Source organism: Brachycentrus maculatus, unplaced genomic scaffold, assembly GCF_059751285.1.
Source record: "Brachycentrus maculatus isolate JH-2025_06_01 unplaced genomic scaffold, ASM5975128v1 h1tg000247l, whole genome shotgun sequence".
Taxonomy (NCBI): Eukaryota; Metazoa; Arthropoda; class Insecta; order Trichoptera; family Brachycentridae; genus Brachycentrus; species Brachycentrus maculatus.
Genome location: NW_028280998.1, coordinates 96,333 through 118,040, shown reverse-complemented (window position 1 = coordinate 118,040; position 21,708 = coordinate 96,333). Strand labels below are relative to the sequence as shown.

The 21,708-nt window shown below is 32.3% G+C and overlaps 1 protein-coding gene across 1 annotated transcript in view; it reads left to right on the top strand.

The window, feature by feature from the left end:
• kek3 (leucine-rich repeat, immunoglobulin-like domain-containing kekkon 3 protein) overlaps positions 1 to 17,494 on the top strand; it is a 290,573-nt gene extending 273,079 nt beyond the window's left edge. Inside the window, exons 4-5 of the mRNA XM_088265495.1 lie at positions 13,803 to 15,440; positions 15,531 to 17,494. Coding sequence (XP_088121621.1) covers positions 13,867 to 15,440; positions 15,531 to 16,638 — 2,682 coding nt within the window. The 5' untranslated portion in view covers positions 13,803 to 13,866 and the 3' untranslated portion in view covers positions 16,639 to 17,494. The remainder of the gene's footprint in view (positions 1 to 13,802; positions 15,441 to 15,530) is intronic.
• Positions 17,495 to 21,708: the final 4,214 nt, after the last annotated feature.

The window sequence follows — 21,708 nt, the reverse complement described above, 5'->3', positions numbered from 1 at the left end:
ACATGATTATTTTAATAAAATTAAACACTTGAATTTACCACTTTAATGAATTTTATTTATATTTTCGACTAGATGGTTTTATCTTCTGGTACAAATTAAAACATTTAATTTAATTTGTACCAGAAGTTGAAAATATGTGTCGTTTTCGAAACCAGTCGTAAATATAAATACAACTTATTTATTGATTTGGCGTTTAATTTGTAGAACTCCATTTTAATTTATGTATTAATTTTAAATCATACACAGATTTTTTGAGTCTACTAAGTTGTATTTTATTAACAAAAACACATAAAAAATTATACTGTGACAATTGTTTCGCCTTGTTAGGGCATTATCAAACGAATGTCCATGTCAAGACAAGGCGAAACAATTGTCACAATATAATTTTTTTGTGTTTTTGTTAATAAAAAACAACTTAGTAGACTCAAAAAATCTGTGTTTGATTTCAAATTAATACATAAAATAAATACAACTCATTAAAGTGGTATATTCAAGTGTTTAATTTTATTAAAAAAACATTTTACTCAAAAATGCATGAAAATATTTTTTTTCTTTTATTAATGGTCGTTACCAATTTGTACATAATATATTTCATGTATATTGAGATGTTCTCAAATCTAGACATGTTTACATAAATAAACTCAGAAATGGTATTTTACGAAGCTTTTATTTTTACTCTTAAATCGTCATGTGATTCCATAGTTTCAATACCAAATCAATAATTTGAAAAATACTAGAAAAAGATAATAAAATAAAGTTCTATTTTTTCTTTACCTTTTCAATGTTTAGCTGAGACCTATATTTTTTTTAAATAAATGAGAGGTCAAAGGATCAAGTCCCTGTACATAATACGACTAAATACCAGGAGAGAAGAAAACACAGGAGATCGGGGTAAACGAGGTCACTCTCATCGCAAAAAGGGTAAAGGTCATATTTGACCCTTAACTCTTGATAATATTCATATGAGCACTGAACAGTTTAAGTGTTAATATTTAATGCTAATTTGCTTCCTGTAACATCCTAATTGTGTTATAATCTCCAGGCAACCAAAATTACGGAGCGTTTTCAAAATATTAATTATAAATTATCCCTAAATTGTGATAGGTACTGAGTTGCTTCATCCGTTTAGCGATTAACAATTCATTCGAAGGTGTTTTAACCGAGTGTTAATACTCTCAACCTGAAATAAAGATACCCTCAAATTTTACAAAATTTCAATTATAAATTATACTCTCTCTTTTCTGAAATTATCTATGTATTTACTACAAAGAAAAGTAACTTAATGAATTATTTACATGGATCATACCTGGAACAATTTCTAGATTTTTTTATAAGTAGGGAGTATATTTTCTTTATAAAATTAAACGACTTTGTTTTAACCACTTATTTATTGGTACACTTTATCCAACCGGTTTCGACAAGAACCCTGTCATTATCAGGATTTATATGATATACTAAATTCTAAAAGTACGAAATACTTATAACATGGTAATAATTTTCTTTTGTAAATTGGGTGTAAATAATATGTAAAGTGGGTGTATAATAATAAATTAAACAATGTGTTGCTTTGTAATTAAAGAAACGACAGTAAAAGTTTATTCTTAATAAATCTTTACAATAATTTTCTATCTATCTGATTCTGACAGTTAACAATATTATATATTTTCTATCTGATGTCTTTTGTTTTATTCAGTGCGACGCATGCGACATCTGGTGGTAGAACTGTTTTATGTAGGTACTATATGTAAAGTACTTAATAAAATGTATAGGTAGGTACCTAGGTATTTTATTACATACTCATAATTAATTACCCTTCTCTTACCAAAAACTTCCACGCACTCCGTACACCTTATGAAAATATGATTTAAAAAATATGATTCAAAAACTCACAAATGTTGTTTTTATTGTGCATGGCGTAGCAAATACGTCAACTTCAAATGACAATTACGAATGGAATCGCCCAAAAACAGTATGGTTTGAAGCCGCACGCAGTTGGATAAAGTGTACCAATAAAAAAAAAGTGCTTAAAACAAGGTTGTTTAATTTTATAAAGTTTATAAAATGTGCCACAAAGTGTCTGCGAAAAACATTCAAGAAAAAGTATATTTTCTATTTGTTTGTATCTAATTACCTTTGCTTCATGTGTTGACAATCAAGTAACACTGCGTTTATATGATGCACTGCCCTATGCACCATAAGGTGTGGGTTTGAAAAAATAATTATTGGAGGTAGAAAGGTGGATAAAAATATAGCGAGAAGCTTGAATGCAAAAAATATAATAAATTATGCTCGGAATAGAGTGATTGTACAAGAGAGATATGTCCATATAACTGTCAGTTCACAGCGGTGTATAAATGCTGACAATGATGTATGGAAGTAAAAAAAGGAATTGTTTACCAAGGATGAAAGCAAAATCAACACCTTTGAAATGCGATCACTTAGAATAATGAGTGGAAATCGATGGATGTAAAAATTTAAAATTTAGGTATCGAAAACAACGTAAGACTGAGTTAGTTAGTCCTCAAGTCTGATTCTTTTCAGAAAAAAAATCAATTATCAGGAAAGATGTTAGTCTGAGAATCCCAAGGCTAACGATCTAGCAGTGGCTGGCTTAAAATATAACTTTTTACACTTATTATTTTTTTAAACCCTTATCCGCACCCCAATGGTGCATAGGGCACTGCTTCATATGAACACAGTGTTATCTTGATCGTTTACACACGAAGGAAAGGTGATCAGCCCTCCGCTTCAGGTACCAGTCCAGGGTAATATTGAATAAATACACTTATGTGACGATTAAAATTCTGCCCATTGTGGAACATCAATATTGCGTTAATTTTTAAAATGGTATAAATATTCACTGTTTCAAGATTGATAGAAATTTTGATGGATGTGGAATTTCGACAAACAAGAAATTTGTAAAATATAAGTCGTACTTCGTATAAAAAAATACAGGTATATGATGTGTCTCAATTAAAACTTCTGCCTATTCTTTGTGTGCCATGTCAGGCCGTCTACTATCACTTGGGAGTAATTGTCACTGTCTTGAGCAGCTTTGAAAACAGCCTCAACAGTTTTTATCCCCGTTCAATCTCGTATATTTATGTTATAAGACTATTTGTTACAAGACTTTTTTTCTCTATTAGTGTATTTTTTTTATATTAGATACTGTATATATTGTCCGCCTCCGTAGTGTAATGGTCAGCACGCTCGGCTACCGTTCTGGAGGTCCCAGGTTCGATTCCCAAGGGGGTTAAAATAAATATAAGTAATTTTTTTACTGCAATATTTAATCAATATTACCATGGACTGGTACCTGAAGCGGAGGGCTGATCACCTTTCCTTCATGAGTAAACGATCATGATAACACTGCGTTTATAAGACACAGTGCCCTATGCACCATTGGGGTGCGGATAAGGGTTTTAATTATAAAATATATGTATTATATGTATTATCTTAAAGGCTTCAGCCGTTCAATAAATAAATATTTCGGAGCCAAGAAATGCCTGTCTTGATTCATAATTGAAATGTTTCAGAAGAGTTCTTTGAGGGAGTTTGAACATGAGGAATGGATGACGTGAGAAAAACTAAGAATTTTTTTGACAAATCGCTCACTCCTTTCAAGAACGTCATAAATCAAAATACTTGATTTTTCAGGAGAACGTTTTTAAAGTTTAAAAATATAATACAATGTATCAAAAATAAATATCAAGCCACTTACTGAACTTTTTACTATACAACAGATTTTTTTAGGTAAAACCTGAAGGTTTTTTCTCCATTTGAAAAATATTTAAAAAAACAATAAAATAATACCTTTTATTAAAAATGCAAGAACAACACTTTCTGCCCTGTAGCGGGTAAATATTTAGTTAAAAATATGCCTCTTTTGCTGGGATATATTTCATTTTCTAGGCATTCCGAAAACATGCACAACTGAAAACTGACGATTTTTGATTTGTGACGTTCTTGAAAGGAGTGAGCGATATGTACATAACAATTTAATACCGATACGTCAGTAAGGTATTTACATACTTAAATCACAGGGTTACTATGCATATTAATGTTTGTCAACTAATAAATCATTAGAGCACAGAACAATGAAGGTCATAGTTAATTAACCTTCATAACATACAAAGTAATGAACAAGACTTACATGATGAAAACGTTAAAAAAAAAACAAAAACAAAAAAGTGTTCGTAAAATCGTACTGCTCTTAAGAAAACCGATGAAATTTAAATTAAAAATTGAAAAAGAAACAGATTTTTGATTTATGACGTTCTTGAAAGGAGTGAGCGATATGTGAATGAGACAGCAGAACGAGAAAAAAACATCCCTTCAATATTTTAATGATATTAATGATAATTTATGATATTTTTAATGTGTAATTATTAAAGATTTCTTAATCACGTTTCGGTTTTATCATAGTTGCTTAGATATAAAATATGCAAACGGTGCATTTACTACGTGCGATGTATTTTTATCAAACCAAAATTTTATCTTTACAAAGTGGCGCAGAAGTCGGGGTAAATTAGCCTACAAGGCGCGAACTAAATATGAAATAAATGTACCCCCGGCATATAAAAGTAGGAACGTGCAAGTTCAGTGCGAGTTCTGGGACGGGAGCGAGCTTACTAATGCATGGACAATTTAGTTGGGAACCTATTCCCCTCCGTACACGTACTCGCGACAAGTACCTGCAGACCAAACGTACTTGTTCATTAACAAAGTGCTACATTAAAATAATAATAAATAAGTAGAAAAAATGAACACGGTTTAAATAGTTACAGAAAAGCGAGGTAATGTCACTCAATTTTTATGACAAAACAACATTTTTATTTATGTATTGAATGTAGTTACAAGACTTTTTTATTATTTAATTAATTTTCTAGACGTTTGTGCATTTCAATCTTAAAATTCATTTTGATGTTCTCTCCAATAAAAAAACTAAACGCTTGTGCTTGTAGAGGGAATTACACTTTTTATTTGTTGTTTACATTTGTGGGTAATATATATTTTTTAGTGTGTTTTTATTTTGATTTCGTACTGGAGGTCTCGTGTTCGATTCCCAGGGAGGGTAAAATAAATATAATATAAGTGATTTTTTCACTCTAATATTTATTCAATTATACCCTGGACTGGTTAATGAAGCAGAGGGCTTATCACCTTCATGTTTTAAAGATCAAGATAACACTGCTTTTATATGATAAAGTGCCCTATGCACCATTAGTTGCGGATCCTTATCCGTGTGTTCTTTATTTATCCTTATTTTGTGTGATTATTTTCTTCGATTAACGTGTACATAAGTCTTTTTTTTAAGTACTGTTGAATGTCTTCAATTTTTTCTATTTCTGTAGAAAGCTAATTGAAGTATTCGGTTCCCAAATATCTAAAGTTCTCTGGGAATTGTTTGGTATTGCAAATAAATAAACAAATAACTGGTTGTGTGATATTAAGACTGAATAATAAGTGAACGTAGAAATATATATAAATATATAAACGTAGAAATAAGTACAACTCGAGGAAGATATAGCATTATCATTTCATTATATCCTTAAATGTGGAATGGTTAGGAGTCAGAATAATCAGCCTGCATGTTTGAAGAGATGTATGGAAAAGCGAAACATGTTTGAAAAAGCAGGATAGCTTAGCAATTTATCTCTCAGTTAGAACAAATTTTAAAATATTTTACGTTTCCCTACGTACATACATGTTTGTATCAGGAGCACATAAGTACTAGAAAGACAGATAGTAGAGTAACGCAATTACGCGAAGCAGCGAGACATCTGTATACCGTTTACTTGCTGTAGTTTTGTATGGACCCTAATGAATGTGCAAATTTATATGTACGGGCTAGGACGCCACGATCTACGGCAACATTACGTATCTTATGCCTTACTACCTACTAGTGCCACTGGCGCGTGCCGGAAGTGGGTTAACTGTTAACCCTTTGTATACTCATTAATTATCAAACACCGATTTTTTTTTTTTTTAATATTAAAGCCCATTTTTAAATACCTTTACTCATCATCTACGATGACGTGATTAGGCTGCAGTTAGTCTGACTAAAAAAATTAACATCAGGTTTGTTACCAATTTCTTCTAAACAGTTTATATAATTTCTTTCATTGTTAATTTTTTTAAATCTTTTTCCAATTACATTCGCCCCAAAAATTTGTTTTATCGTCCTTTCCTCACGCATTCGTTCTACATGTCCAAACCATCTCAATGCAACTTTCATAATTTTATCGATAATGCTGATCTCAGCTTTGCATTCCTTCCTTATTTCACTATTCGAACATCTATCATCCATCGTTTTGTCGCGCATTCTTCTGAGAGATCGCATTTGGACTACATTCAGTTTACTTTCATCCTTATTTTGCCAACTCCATGTTTAACTTCCATACATTAGAGTTGGAAACAAATACCTTCTAAAAGCTTGATTTTTTCTCTTACCGCCTGCATGTGCCAGACTAGTATTGTAATCCCGGCAAGTAGCAAGTAGCAAGTAGCAAGTAGCATGTATCATTTAATAAGTATGCGCCGCGCGTAGTTGGCAAAGTGGTTTAGGTGCGGTATCGCGGATAAATCATTCCTCGGCTCCGCGCCCGCGGATACTCACGGCCGGGTCGGCGCGGGATGTTCCCTCAAACTTCCCGCCCGCGTCATGATGAATGGCTGAAGGATTGTTTCGGAATAGTTGTAGCACGCTAGCGCGAGGACTGAAACTGAAACATTCTGCAAATTCGCAACGTGTACGTTGAATTAAAAGCCGAAACATATAAGGATTGCCAACACAAGTTTTCATAACTCCTGCTAGTGCAATTCTTGTGTATGACCACAAAACTAAAATAATATATAATAATATGATCATTTTATACTAATTATTAAAGAATTTACAAATTCTGACAGTAAACAACCATATTCTTATTTTACATATCGCTCACTCCTTTGAACAACGTCATATATGAAAAATCGTCAATTTTCAGTTGTGCATGTTTTCGAAATGCCCAGAAAATGTACTATATCCCATCAAAAGTTGCATATTTTCCACTTAATACTAACCCGCTACAGGGCAAAAAGTGTTGTTTTTGCATTTTGAAGAAAGGTTATTTATTCTATATATTTATTTATTTAAAGTTTAATTATTCTTTTAAATATTCTAAATATTTTTCAAATGGAGGAAAAACCTGCAGGTTTTACCTAAAAAGATCTGTTGTACAGTAAAAAGTTCAATAAGCGGCTTGTTATTTAATTTTAAAACATTTCAATATATTCTTAAACTTTAAAAACGATCTCCTGAAAAATCAAGTTTTTGAAAGGAGTGAGCGATATATTCTTATCTTGTTACGTAGAAAAAAATCCTTTAACCACTCTCATTAATTCTTCTCCTTTCTTTTTACTTCCTGCATATTCTATTTTTTATACCATACCCTTACCCTTTTACTCCCTTCCTCACACACACACTCCCATTCTTTTTTATTTATTTTTTATGTCTTAATGTTTTAATAGTTATTATAACATTAATGTGGAATTGTTTAATTGGCTTTATTTTTATTAATGTAACTATTTTTTTATTATATACTTTTTGAAATGTAAAGCTGTACAATTCCCGAACAAATAAACAAATAAAGTATGCTAAAACTAACCATATTAACGTATGCATTTAAAAATTACTCTCACATAACACAAAAAGCACCTCCCAGCAAATAACACAAATCACAAAAAATACACTTTGTGGAAATGTACGTAGAACTACGCGATCTAAAACTCGATAGAACATCAAACAAAACCCTTTTGGTCGAAATAACATTTATTTATAATATTTTTTGACATCTCATTAAAGATGAAGAAGAATATGGAAGTCTGGGCATTTACGATGCTGACGACCGTCATACGCTGGTTCAAGTGATTACTTTACTCACGTGTAACATTCACCAATTCTACCCATTATTGACAACACTATTCAAATATTAGAAGTTCTATATACATATGAAACAATTTTGTGACATTGTTCTTGAATCACTAGAACTTCACTAGAGACATCTATTGGTGAGATGAAAAGAAACCAATTTTCAGTTAATTTGTTTTATGTGTGAGATGAAATAAAAATACGGAAAATATTTTACTTTTAGTTATTGATTCGTCAGTCACTTTGTGGTTTTAAGTTTCACTTGGTAAATACATTTTTTTAAAATCTATTGTGACACATGTTTCGATGCATTCCGCATCATTTTAAACATTTAACAGTATTTGAAAATGCTACGGAACACATCGAAACACGTGTCACAATAGATTTATTTATAAAGTGGTATTTAACAAGTAAAAGATATTTTACATTCTTCGTTATTAATGTGAGACAAGCGAATACACAATACAATATAATATTTAAAAATTGATTCAGAAATCTCCGGTCCCCATAGAACAACTTCACGTATCTCGACTGCTCATCTATATATGTATTCCTCTTCTCCTGTGACCCTAGGCTATTCAGAGTTCAGCTGGGTTAGATAAAGCAACGATAAAATCATCCTTCTAATAATAACCGATATGAAAGTATTTTATTTTTATTAATTTATAGCCTTTTGGGAAAACGTTTCATGAATTCATTCTCCTGAATAATTTCATGAGAGTTTTATGCAAATATTCAGCAGTAAAATAATGGACGATGGGGATTGGAAGAAAATGAAAATATATTTTGCTGTCATCAGATTCAGCAAAGGTATAAAAATAATGGTATCTAATTAATCTTTGGTCTGGGGCCAATTTTCACAAATACATAAAAATAGTTTAAAACGAAGATATAAGAAGGAACGTAAGGCTGAACAAGGGATAGTTGAAAAAATTATGAACAGTTCTTTAAGGTGGTATGGACATGTGGAGCGAATGGATAATGAGATAATGACTAAAAAAATGTAAGCGGGAGAACAGAACATGGACGGCCGAAAAAGACTCGATCAGATCAATCAGAATCTAAAATTTGATGGTATCAAAAGTCTGCGTAATCGGAGGGCATGTATGACTAGATGTATGGATGTGAAGGAGGCGAAGAATGTGTGACAGAATAAAATATTGTGGCGTTCTATCCTTTCTGACTACCCCTGCGTGGAAACGGCGTGATGGTAGTAGTAGTAGTAGTAGGAGTAGTAGTAAAAAAAGTTGAAAGATAGTATAATTATGTAAGAATTACAAGAAAATAATAAATGTATGGATACGCTGTATGGAAGAAGGTATGCAGTAATGTATGGAAGTGAAGCATGGAATAGCAAAAGAAGAATTTATTTATTTATTTCAACATTTACATAATTACAAATTATATGTTACAATAATTTGCCCTTAAAGATTTCCCGTGTCAAGAGCACATTTTATAAAAATAATTTAATAAGGAATGAAAAATGATTATTCATTCAAATGCAATATAGCCGAATGAATCAATGATTAAAGAAAACACTTGTTTTTTGCCACTTGAGTTTTATTATAGACTACATGTTTCAGAAGTTAAACTTCCATCATTCAGGTCTGTATAATAACTATTAGTTATTATACAGACCTGAATGATGGAAGTTTAACTTCTGAAACATGTAGTCTATAATAAAACTCAAGTGGTAAAAAACAAGTGTTTTCTTTAATCATTGTAACATGTATTACCACAAAGTTAATGCCGAAACAATAAATAAAATATAGCCGAATGATGCTATTTTTTTTTAAATTCTTTTGCGTTTCACAACATAATATAAGTACGAAAAAAATACATAATATAAAAACAAAAAAATATCCCACAAAGGTATGGCCTGTGTGTGGTTATACATTATATTTAGGGTCGTTGTAAAGGACACTGGTAAAAATACAATAGATATTATAAGAAGTAAAATTAGGTTAAAATATGTATGTTAAAAGATGTATTATATATATATATATATATATATATATATATATATATATATATATATATATATATATATATATATATATATATATATATATATATATATATATATATATATATATATATATATATATATATATATATATATATATATATATATATATATATATATATATATATATATATATATATATATATATATATATATATATATATATATATATATATATATATATATATATATATATATATATATATATATATATATATATATATATATATATATATAAGCGATTTTGTTGAATTTTTTTCATGTGTTAATTATTATATTTGTTCATTTGGAATGTGTGGTTGACGGTGGCGCCTTCAGTTATGAAGTTTATACATAGATAAGAAATACACAATTTACGCCAATTAAACATATGTGATATGTCATCTTCAGGAAGAATAATCTAGTGTCTGACAAATACTAATAAATGAGTAGTAATAAAAATATATTTTAATTGTAAATATGTTGCGTAAACAGTTTAGATCTGGACTTATAAGTTTAATATAAACAGATTTAATTAGAATTTTAAAATGAATTGAAAAATTTGTTATAACAAACATGGTTTATCGTATTGTATGAAAAGGAAATATTTTAACTTGTTTTACGTTCATATATGTTCATATGTATGTAAATGATTTCATAAATAACACTCTCCTTATCATTCATCGTTGAGTTTGTGTAATACCACTTTTATATTACTAAATTACAAAGTTATCAATGTTTTTAATTAACAAAATAGATTTCAAAAATATATTTTTACTGATTTTAGTCCTTGCAAATTAAGCATATATGTATTTCAGGTAAAAAAGAAAAATTTGTAGTTTTGACCTTTGGCATATGTTCCCTAAGAACGCTTATACTAAAGGAATATGAATATTTGATGAAATAAAACAAAGGAATTATGTCTACAACCTTTGTTATTTTTATGTATTCTGTTGTGTTTCCTTTGCTCTTCACTTCACCCTTACTGATATCGCTACCCATTATCATTTGATCGGACCCCAGCCAAGCGTCCTTAAGGGAGTCTCAAGCTACCCCTCGTGTAAGGCTTTACGTTATTTAAAGGGCGGGCATTGATTCACTTGGCTGTCTTCCAATCTATCGAAATTGGTTGAGCAAACATGTCATCTCTTTTGTATTCATTTCACTGTATGTTTTTATATTGATACGTGGGTATATGTATACGCTACGTGCTGGTTCAGCTGACACGTTGATAATGATCTAATACTCCAGGTGAACTGAAGTTCTGGCGATAAAATACATAAATCTGGAACATGGAGACACAAAAGTTTAATGTTTCTTGTATATCGTATGCTTGCAATAATGAGTTTATTTTAAATGACGAAAATACAGATATTTGGTGTCTTTACTCAATGTTCTGAGAATTTTTTTTACAAATGTATGGAAAAAAACCTACAAATTATTAGGCTTATTATAAAAACTATCAGTGCAACGTACTTTTTTAGTTATGCTGTGCTGTTCTGAAGGAGATTAACAGTATTTTATGTTTTACTTTTCACCTGTGGATGAACACAAATGTAATATTCTAAACAAGTCGTGTGTAATGAAATAAAACTCAATAAGTGGTATCATACAAGTGTTTTTTTTAACCATGAACATGTCATTCCACAAAGTTAAAACCTAATCAATAAATAATATACTACTGACAGTAGTTTGATAATGCCCTAATAGGGTGAAACAATTATCGAGAATTTTATTTACCATTTTCATTTTTTTTTCAAATAAAATATACTTATAAATCAGCGCCTTATTTCAATATTTGAAATATAAATTATGAAGTTCTTCAAATTAAACACCAAATCAAAAATAAAATAGGTAGAATTGTTAACCGGCCATTTAACCAGCCTAAGACAGATAATTAACCCTGTAAATACCCAGACATTCATATTATTTTTTATACATGTTGAGATGTCAAGATTTGTATATAACCGTTAATCTCAGAGACAAAACTTGGCTCGAAGCTTCTCACACCACTTTCTCAGTTCATTTCCTTGACCGTTGGTCCACAGGCCCTCTTATAGCGAGCAACAAAGTGTTCCTTGGGGCGCTGTTTTAGGTCCTAAAGTAAAATGAGCCCTCATCAACTCCGTCAGATGGCACTACCCCGATAGTCTCGCTGCCCCCGGGCCGAAGGGATGGACCGACCTACCGACCCCACATTCCGGAAACTTTTTGCCTAAACTTGATATATGTTATTTGTACTAAAACTCTGATATATTTGGAATCTTGTCATAAGTGAAGAATTTATTGTGGTTATTCTTGAGATCTGTTTATTATTCATGTATAATACATATTATAATACATACATAAGCTATGAGGATAGTACTCAAGAAAAATAGATATAATTATTTACAAAAAATGAGAGAAAACTCAACTGGTTATCTATAAAAAAGTGACTAAAATTTAATATGCTGATCTTTATATATAAATTTTTAAACGATAAATTAGTGTTAAACAAAAATTTTCATGAACATATTACTGGAAATAAGGGTAAAATAAAACTGCCATTGTTGAAAAAAAACGAGTCACAAAATCGTTTAATGTATGAGGGTTTGAAAATGTATGATGAGATGCCAGAATGTATGAAGAATGAAAAGGGTGTGAAGAATTTAAAAATTAATGTGGTCTCGTGGTTAGTGTCGCGGACTCTTAAGTCAGAGTTTCTCGGTTCGAACCCACTCTACCACAATTTGATACAAATTTTTAGGAATGAGCAAATAGTATGAAATTGAAATATTTGTGTTAATAATAAAAACACAAATATTTCTTAAAAAAAAGCAATAAATAATTAACAACATAATTTAAGACAGTTTTATAAGACAAGCCATCCTGCGGTTGCTGATAATTTATAACTTAAATTTATATTCAGACTTAAATGCCTAATTCGCGCATATGAACCTAATAAATCCACCTGACTGAGGCGCCCCAGCGGATGAGATACGGCTCCAGTAAAGTGTTTCATTAGGGAGGCTGCTTCGGTCGATAAGGGCGCTAAACTTCCGGAAAAATCGTCCCGGAACCCTTGACTGGAGAGAGAGATGTCTGGCGAGCTGCCCGCCGTCCGAATGTGCGACCGTCTGACCCGTCTAATGAAATGCATGTTTGTCTGCCGGAACAGCTTTATAACCTTGAATAAAGGCCTCTAAATGTCACTCCTGCAAACGAAATGCAACTCCGCGCAGACAGCTTTATTGCATCGATGAAATAAAGGAATTAGGGTGCATTTTCATACGAAATTTAAACATAAAAATGACATTTAAATTAATAATTGTGCGTGTGTGTGTGTGTGTGTGTGTGTGTTTACATGAGTTCCAACATTTGAATAGTATGGTTGTTAATCACGGGTAGAATGGTGAGTGTTATTCGTGTATAAAGAGATCACTTAAACCAACCCATGATGGGTCAAAAGCCCTGACAATACCCATACTTCCATATTCTTCTTCATCTTTGTTGGGATGTTAAAATGTAAAAGTTTATATTTTTAACACATTTCTTGTCATTCGTCGTACACTTTGTGTAATACTAGTTGAAAGTAGTACCTTTTATGTGGTAGTTGTGACGTAGTTGGGTAGACGCCAGACTATAAAACTGGCGTCACGGGCTCCATTCCTGTCAATTGCAAAATAAATTCAAGAAAAATTTACTTTCAATTGGTCTGGGTGTTTGTGATGTATTTTCCACATGTACCTTCCTTATCCTTACTTTCCTACCCACAGACAAGCCTCTTCAAGTAGAGGATATTCAAGTTATTCTTTTTTTTTAATGTTGATTTATGTGAAAGGAAAACACCCCTAAATATTTAAGTATTTAATGTTTTTCTTTTCAAGTGTTTGTTTTCGTTCTTTCCAGATGAAGTTGTTTCCGCCACTCGCGCCGGCCTAGTCTCCCCGTGTCGCCGTGCGGCGGTGACGGGATGAGCGCGCACGCGCTGGTGCTGGCCGCGCTGTGCGTGCTCGCCCTCCACACGCAGGCGCACTGCCCGCGCCTGTGCGACTGCAAGTGGAAGGGCGGCAAGGAGTCCGTGCTGTGCCGCGGCGCCAACCTCACCCGCCTGCCCGACCGCCTGGACGCCGGCACGCAGCTGCTCGACCTCACGGACAACCCGCTGGCCGCCATCCCCCGGGACGCCTTCCTCGCGGCCGGCCTGCTCAACCTGCAGAAGATCTACGTCACCAAGTGTCGCCTCAAAACCTTGGACCGATTCGCTTTCCGGAAGCTGATCAATCTAGTCGAACTCGACATCAGCTACAATCAACTGAACGCGATCCCATCTCACATTTTCGACTCTATCCCTGAACTGCGTGAACTTAAACTAAGTGGGAACCCGATTCAGAGAATACTCAACGACGCTTTTAGATATGTTCCTCAACTTGTCAGACTAGAACTATCCGATTGCAGACTCGGAACAGTAGAACCCAGAGCTTTCAGTGGCTTGGAAAACACCCTAGAATGGCTTAAGTTAGATCGTAATAGAATATCCGATATAAAGTCATCCACTCTTACAACGCTTCAAAGTCTACATGGATTAGAATTGGCAACCAATCCTTGGAATTGCACTTGCAGCTTGAGACCTCTCCGGGAGTGGATGTTGAAAAAGAAGGTCCCGTTTGGTTTGCCACCCCATTGCCGATTTCCTCCGCGGTTGGCGGGCCGCTCCTGGGAAAAAATGGAGGTAGACGAATTTGCTTGTGCTCCAAACATCAGACCGGAAGAAACTGAATCCACTGCTGAAGAGGGAGATAATGTTACTTTGACGTGTCGAATCGGAGGCGAACCGACACCGAGAGTTCTTTGGTTACTAAGGAACAGAATTTTAACGAATGTTTCATCTAATAATGGCCGACGTGGCTATTTAGTACGCTCGAGAGGTAACGTCGTGAGTTTGACTCTCGTAGCAGCTGATTCCCAAGATGCGGGAATATATACTTGCGCAGCGGAAAATGTTGCGGGTAAAGCGGAAGCTGTCGTAAAACTAGCCGTTGCTAAGCGCATCGGTGGAAACGCTAGTGGCAGCTTTGCCTTAGCGGCAGGTGCAACAGCCGCACTATTAATATTGACTATTTGTTTATTATTCTTAGGAATAAAAGCCGCTCGCAAAAAGCCTAGACCACACCAAGCGGCTTGCTCGCGTCATCGAGCTGATAGCTACGAGAAAATTGAAATGAACCACAAAATAAATAACCATATTAACCTTGCTAGCAATGCAGAATCTGACAACTTAACTAATAGAAACGAAGCCGTAACTGCCATGATGGGAGCTATGAGGAAAAGAGGAGATTATAGGAATGTACCTAGCCAAGATACGGAAGATGAAGCAGAGACGTATGATGAAGACATGGAAACCCCGACCCCTAGTTCTGAAGTGCGAGGAGCTGCAGGTGCCTGGAGAGGGATCCCTCAACCCTCGTGGCCAGCTCCCAGAGAATTAATCAAGCCTGATGAAACAGATTTACATATTCCTCGCTTATCAGAATATAGAGAACCTAGGTAAACACCTTATCTATAAATCTTTTATTATATAATGTTTTTATTTTTTAAAGTTTGAACATGTTTTAATTATTTCATCTATTTTTTCAGAATATCTCTCACTCCGGAATCAATCTCATCATATAGCCAAGTTTATAATTCTTACAATAGTGCAGAATCTCAAAATAAAGTGAACAATAATACAAACGACATTCTCCCCCAAACACACAGTATAAGAAGACAGCTTCATCCAACATCATCATCATCCCGTGTCTTTACCGCAAACAGCCCTATCGCTAATAACATCACCGATGAACAAAATAATCTAGCGTCTGAAATAGACAAGAACTATCCAGATCTTTTAGAAAATAATTCTTTGAATGCAAATCCTACCGAAACAATAAGCCAGATAATGCCAGCCTACTCTGGTGCAGAAGGAAGGGATAATTATTTTTATACTTTACCTAGAAAAGGAGCCGTCAATATGAGAAATCACAACAGTAGACATCATAGAGATTCTGAGTCAAGTCAAAGTCCGTTGCTTCCCGAAAGTAGATACGGTAGTAGTGGAGGAGAATCCAGTATTGGCAGTAATTCCAATCGGCGCTTATCCATAGAATCCTATTCGCATTACGCTCTTTCCAACGGGAATCAAAACAAACCAGGGCAGCGATCAAACAGTTTTTTGAATCTGGCTTCATCATCAGTAGTTCGCGGGGCTCCGAGTTTACCGGGTTCCCCCGCTAGTGCTACTCCACTTCTAGAAATACGCGGTCTACCAAGATCTGAACTGGCGAGAGCTCCATTAGTCGCAAACACGACAATGCCCCTGACTTACGATTACCACGCCGCGCAGTTGGAACGCTTTTTGGAAGAATACAGAAGTTTGCAGGAACAGTTGTGTAAAATGAAAGAGACATGTGAAAACATGAGTGGAAGCAGAGACAAGAGTGCTAGTAGTGCGCGATTCAGCGAACCGTCGATGTTTAGTAATTGTGGTGTGACTCCGACCAGCTCGGATGATAACCCTAGGTCCATTTTGAAAGGTAAGCCTTCGGTAGCTGTGACAGCGGCCTCTGGTTCTTTGGCGACTGGTCCTTTATCTGATGCTGTTTCTCCCGTGGCTATTGGAACTGATCTGAGTGGAGGTCTGTCTCCGTGGACTTCTAATGCAATCATGAAGAGACTAGGTAGCAATGGAGATTTTTTTCGCAGCTGAAATCTAAAAACTATAACACTCTACAGTCCACAGTGATGAAGTCTATTAGTGATGGTGTGCCTAATCCGTTGTTAGATGGATATTTAATTAATATAGTTCTTTTAACAAATAAAAACAATACTCCACGTTACTTCAATACAATATTTTCTACTCACGTTTAATCTTTAAGTTATCCCATATAAAAATCATATGTCTAAATAGAACTTTTACGGAAAATTCATCGCAATATGCATATCAAATAATTAAGTCTTAGGAAGTATTAATATTTACATCAATCAACTGTACAAAATTCAAAATCGTCAAACAACATGATACCAGATCTCAAAATTTTTCATTTTAATTCTTAGTTCTTACATGTATAAAACTTATATACAAAAAAATGATTTATTCGAAAATGAACGAAAAGTGGTAAAAACAAATATTAAGTACATAATAACAAAATATTGTGAAATAATATGAAAATGATTGGTTCAATACTATCTAAATTCATGTTTATTTTTTAAGTAGCTCTTTTAAAAAATCAATACGTAAGGAAGTTTTATATCGTATAAGTACATATGCAATATTATCGTTCGACTCATTCGTCAACATACCACATACTGTATATATTTTCCAAAACTGTAAATACCGTAAAAAAATGTCATATTTCAAGTAGGTGATAGGAGTGTATTATTGTGATCCTGATATATTATTTTGTGATTCTTCTAGAAGATTATATAAGATTTTGGACATATTGTAAAGTTTTTAATCGAAAATTATAATGTTTAGAATCTTAAAATTAAATCTAAACGTTTGTTGTATGTAAATCACTTTCATAATTGACTAACTGTAATAAATAAAAGGATTTTAAACTTGAGTTTTATTTTTTTATTATTTCAATTTGTTTTGAATGGTAATATCATGTTTATACAGAGTGGCGCAAAAATAATCACCCTATCGGAAGATGTTATAATTTTTGCAAATAGTGCCGCACGTAAATCATATTTGACATTTTTTTTATTTAAACAGTTGCAGTAAACAAACTAATTCAGGGTGGTGCAAAATTAATCATTCGATTTTGTTGTTAAATATTTTTTTTACTGAATAAAATTTGAAAAATTAAGTAATGAAAATATTAACTTGGATTTTTACTTTTTTTTGTTAAGCAGAAAATATGATATCCGTCAAGTGGCTGCTGCCAGTATTAATACACATTTGTCCCCGTTTTATTAATTTGTTTGTATACTGCTGTTGTCTAGTTCATAAATATCAAATGTGATTGACGTACGACGCCACTTGCAGAAATTATGTATATATATTATGTATTTATATATATATATATATATATATATATATATATATATATATATATATATATATATATATATATATATATATATATATATATATATATATATATATATATATATATATATATATATATATATATATATATATATATATATATATATATATATATATATATATATATAAATATATATATAGTTTATGTTTATGTTAGCTGTATGCAATGATCAGAAAAATGACATAATGGCAATTGTTAGATATTGACTTTTATCTGAAAAAGAGCAATTTTTCAGAAAAAACTACTATCGAGTCGTTAAAAAGTTGGCATAGTAAAATTACAAATTTTCAAGTGAGGCACTTAGTAGTACTCCCACCGAGTTCAGAATACGCCAGTGGATGAGGTTAAAAAACAAATTTGCTTTTTTAGCAACCACTTTTTCCTAAAGGAATAGACTGTTCACAAAGAATAACATGTTTTGAAATTGCAAAATTTTAATGGATTCAAATTTTTGCATTTTCCTGCGAAAATGTCTCGATAGTGGGGTGTGGTTATTTTTGCACTTATGTTTTCAATGGGGTGAGGGAAAAAAGGAATATAAAATATGAAAATTAAGAAACCTCATCAGGAGCTGTAAGAATTGTCAAATGAACGCTGTAATTTTTCATTTAAATCAGTAAGTATTTTTATAATCCGACAAAAAGCTCAATAACCCAAAAAATGACATCAAAATCTGATTTATTATTTGATGAGCTTTTGATTTAGTTATTTATATTTACATGTTAATTTAGATATTACTTTTTGACATCTCACCAAAGATGAAGAAGAATATGGAAGTCTGGGCATTTACGGGGCTGACGACCGGCATAGGCTGGTTTAAGTGATCACTTTACACACGTGTAACATTCACCAATTCTACCCATTATTGACAACCACACTACTCAAATTCTTGGAAGTTCTACATATATATATATATAAACCAATTTATAAACCTTGTTCTTGAATCACTAGAACTTCTTCATCTTTGATGAGATATCAAAAAATAATACGAAAATAACTCCTGTAATTGGACATAATCCAGATTTTGTGAACAAGTATTTGGACACACTTAAAATGTTGTTAATATAGATAAAAAAGTAGTCTGGGTATTTACAAGGCTAACAACCTATGATGATCTTATTTCACCATTCACCATTCTACCCATGACAGACAACCATTGTAATCAAATTTCGGAACTTGTATATATCCTGTAAATGACATGTATCATCACATGTAGTCGTAAATCCTGTAAACACCCAGAATTCCGTATTCTTTATCATCTCTGTTTAGATGTCAAAATATTTTCATAATTTAACGATATGTGTTTGATTTTTACACATGTTTAATCATATATCTTTTTAAAACAATGAAGCAAATAACATTTCTACGCACTAATAACAAAAATAAACTGTGAATGTTGTAAATAAATTATCTGGTCAAATTATAAGCTTAATAATAAAAATGAAAATGGTATTTTCTGGCGTTTCTCATGTGTGTGATTATAATCCAGGATTCGGATCTCACATACTAATATAAGAGTTTTTGCTTTATAAAAAGCTTCTTTACATCTCACCAATAGATGTCTCTATTGAAGTTCTAGTGATTCAAGAACAATGTTACAAAATCGGTTCATATATATAGAACTTCCAAGAATTGAAGTAGTGTGGTTGTCAATAATGGGTAGAATTGGTGAATGTTACACGTGTGTAAAGTGATCACTTAAACCAGTCTATGACGGTCGTAAGCCCCGTAAATGCCCAGACTTCCATATTCTTTTTCATCTTTGATGAGATATCAAAAAGTAATGTGGTATTTCATGGGCATACAAAATCAATGGACAATTTAAGAATTATGGAGTTATACAAATATTTATTGAATTGGAAATTTCGCAAAACATATTAAAATGAACTGCGTTCACATTGATTTTTGATTGAAAGACATCAAAGGTAACTGCAGTAATTATGGTTTAAACTGAACGAGGTCAGTATACAAGGGTAGGTCAGAATAATCCCTTTTTGTATGGACTCTCCGTTATTAGGTTTATTTATTACAGGATATTTGTGGATATTTATGAAATACTCATTGCAAAAGATAAGCAATATTACACAAAAATAAATATTTAATTAATCAGTTAGGTACTTAAAACGACATGATATTATGTAAAAAACATAGTCAATGAAAAACTGTTTAACTTTTCGAAATGTTAAAATTCGTTTTTATTCCCAAAATATTAGAGATGATAATTTATTCTAATAGCCACACCGTGAAATAAAATATTTGTAATATACCCACAACTTCAAAATGTTTTCAAATGGTAATTTGAAAATTTACAATATGAAATTTATTCTGTTAAAATTATGATAATTCATTTTCACTTTTATGAATAAAATCGGTAGTTGTTTAATTTATTTTTCAAGAATTGAGACCAGTTCTGAAAGATCAAAGTCAGGTTAGAAATGGAGGAAAATTAGGAAATAAGGGAGAGATCCCTCAAGACGGGTGAACTTCTTCGTATTATAGTAAGTTCAACCCCAATCAGCGTATTAGAATCGTACGATGCTGCGTCTTTTCTGTGCATCTATGATGTCGAAAGCCAACCATAGACTCTCACTCAAGCTAAAGCAAAAGAATATTCAAGGGGTGTGAATTATGGTACTAAAGAAGAATATTCAAAATATCAAGGGTTGTCTAAACAAACCGAAACAATTACATTAAAAGCTCGTTTTAAAGAGAGAGAGAGAGAGAGAACAGTTATAGACACAGTTTTGGAAATAAGCTAGAGTACAACATTTTAAGTATGCAATAAAGTACTTGTTCACAAATCTGGATTATCTCTAATTAAAGGAGGTTTTATTCATATTTATTTTATTTTTTGACATCTTTTTGACGACTAGTTTTGGAAGCTAAGCTTCCATCTTCAGGTCTAAATGTAAACTCATCATATAGTAAACGTCGAAACAATAAATAAAACCAAATAATGTTGAGCGAAACAGTTATGAGTAAAGCGGATAACGCTAAGTTTAACAGCGTTAAGAATGATATCTTTAATAAAAAAAATTAAGCGGAAGAATGTAAAGTGAAGCAGTTTTAATTGATTCCTACAGTATTGACAACATATTTTGATTATGACAAATATTTATAGGACCACTAATACTGGTTCCATTGTTATCAATATTTAAAAAAGATGTTTAGTAAAGACAAATCTTCGTCTTCAAAATAAAAAAGAATTATAATAAAAATTATGATTTAGAAACAATGTCGCACACATCGCTCACTCCTTTCAACAACGTCATATACGAAAAAACTTGATTTTTCATTTGATCGTTTTTAAAGTTCAAAAATATAATAAAATGTATTAAAAATATATATCAAGCCACTTATTGAACTTTTTAGTGTGCAACATATCATTTTAGGTAAAACCTGACTGTTTTTTCTCCATTTGAAAAATATTCAATATATTTTTTATAAAAATACTTAAACAATACATTTTCTTCAAATACAAAAACATCAGTTACTGCCCTGTAGCGAGTAAATATTAAGTTAAAAATATGCCGCTTTTTTGGGATATAGTAATTTTTTGGGCATTCCGAAAACATGCAAAACTGAAAATTGTCATTTTTTGATATATGACGTTGTTAAAGGAGTGAGTGACATATCAGAAGAATGTTGCTATATTATTACTTCATAAGAATCTCGCTAGATGTCGCAACGAACTCGCTCGTAAATGGAAGCATGTATCATGTATA